Raw genomic sequence first — 1,137 nt, forward strand, 5'->3', positions numbered from 1 at the left:
GGCGCAGCACTCCGCCTGTCTGCTGCTGCTCCACAGCGCCAAAACTCTAAGGGCACTGGGGCCCCCCAGAAGGGGCCCCAAGGAGCTTCTGGGAGGCAAAGGTGCAGCAGCAGCAGCAGCAGCAGCAGCTGGTAGCTTCTGCACCCTCCCTCCTATCAAGCGACGAGCACTGCTGCCCTTTGCTGCAGCACGCAGCTACACCCAATATGCAACAGCGGCAGAAGCTGCAGCAACAAGAGCAGCAGCAGCAGCAGCAACGGAGCTTCCGGGGCCGGCCCTCTCGCCAGCAGCAGCAACAGGAGCTGATGCAGCGCGAAAACTGGCAGCAGCAGCAACAGCAGCAGCAGCAGCAGATGTACAGACTCGGCCCGCGTGGGGCCTTCGACGCACTTGGAGGCCCCAGAGCGTGGGAAGCGACGCAGCGCAGCAGCTGCAGCAGCTGCAGCAGCTAGCAGCAGCAGCAGCAAACCAACTTATTGAATGCACAACTCCCGAATTCCTTGCTTGGGGGCCCTCGTGGGGCTGCCGTGGGCCCTCGGAGCAGCAGCCTGGGGCCTCCGCAGCAGCAGCAAGCAGCAGCAGCAGCAGCAGCAGCAGCAGCGGGTGGAGCCCTCCGGAGTTCCTGCTGGCAGCAGCAGAAACGCATGCAACGCTGCTGCACCTCCGGCTTGCAGATCTGTCGGCGTCGCAGCTTTATGGTGGCATTCAGGCTGCTGCCATTTTGCTGCTGCTGCAGCGCTCGAAGCAGCAGCAGCAGACGCAACAGCTGCTGCAGCGAAGTCACAGCAGCAGCAGCAGCAGCAGCTTGGAGCAATTCGCAAGGGCCGCCTTTTGTCTGTATGAAGAAAGACTTCATGAAGCACCACTCGCAGATGTGGGGAAAACAAATTGCTGCTGCTGCTGCTGCTGCTGCTGATCCTGCTGTCTCGAGTGCTCTGCTGCTGCTGTTTAGGTCCATGGGTGCTGGTGCAGCAGCAGCAGCAGCTACTGCTGCTGCCTGCGCTTTGCTGCTCAGCAAATGGTGTGGCTTTTCGAATGGATTGGTAGTTGCTGCTTTTCTGCTGCTGCTTTTCTGCTGCTGCCGCTTTGTGCTGCTGTTCTGCTGCTGCTGCGGCACTAGCTGCTGCTGCTGCTGCT

General features: G+C 61.2%; 1 protein-coding gene across 1 annotated transcript in view; it reads left to right on the forward strand.

Moving 5' to 3' along the window:
- The window catches only part of ETH_00043225 (uncharacterized protein), a gene marked incomplete at both ends in the record, with an annotated part of 1,119 nt that extends 245 nt beyond the window's left edge, over positions 1 to 874 (forward strand). Inside the window, one exon of the mRNA XM_013374706.1 lies at positions 1 to 874. Coding sequence (XP_013230160.1) covers positions 1 to 874 — 874 coding nt within the window.
- Between the last annotated feature and the right edge of the window lie 263 nt (positions 875 to 1,137).

Source organism: Eimeria tenella, genomic scaffold (genome assembly GCF_000499545.2).
Source record: "Eimeria tenella Houghton genomic scaffold, Eth_scaff2212, whole genome shotgun sequence".
Lineage (NCBI taxonomy): Eukaryota > Apicomplexa > Conoidasida > Eucoccidiorida > Eimeriidae > Eimeria > Eimeria tenella.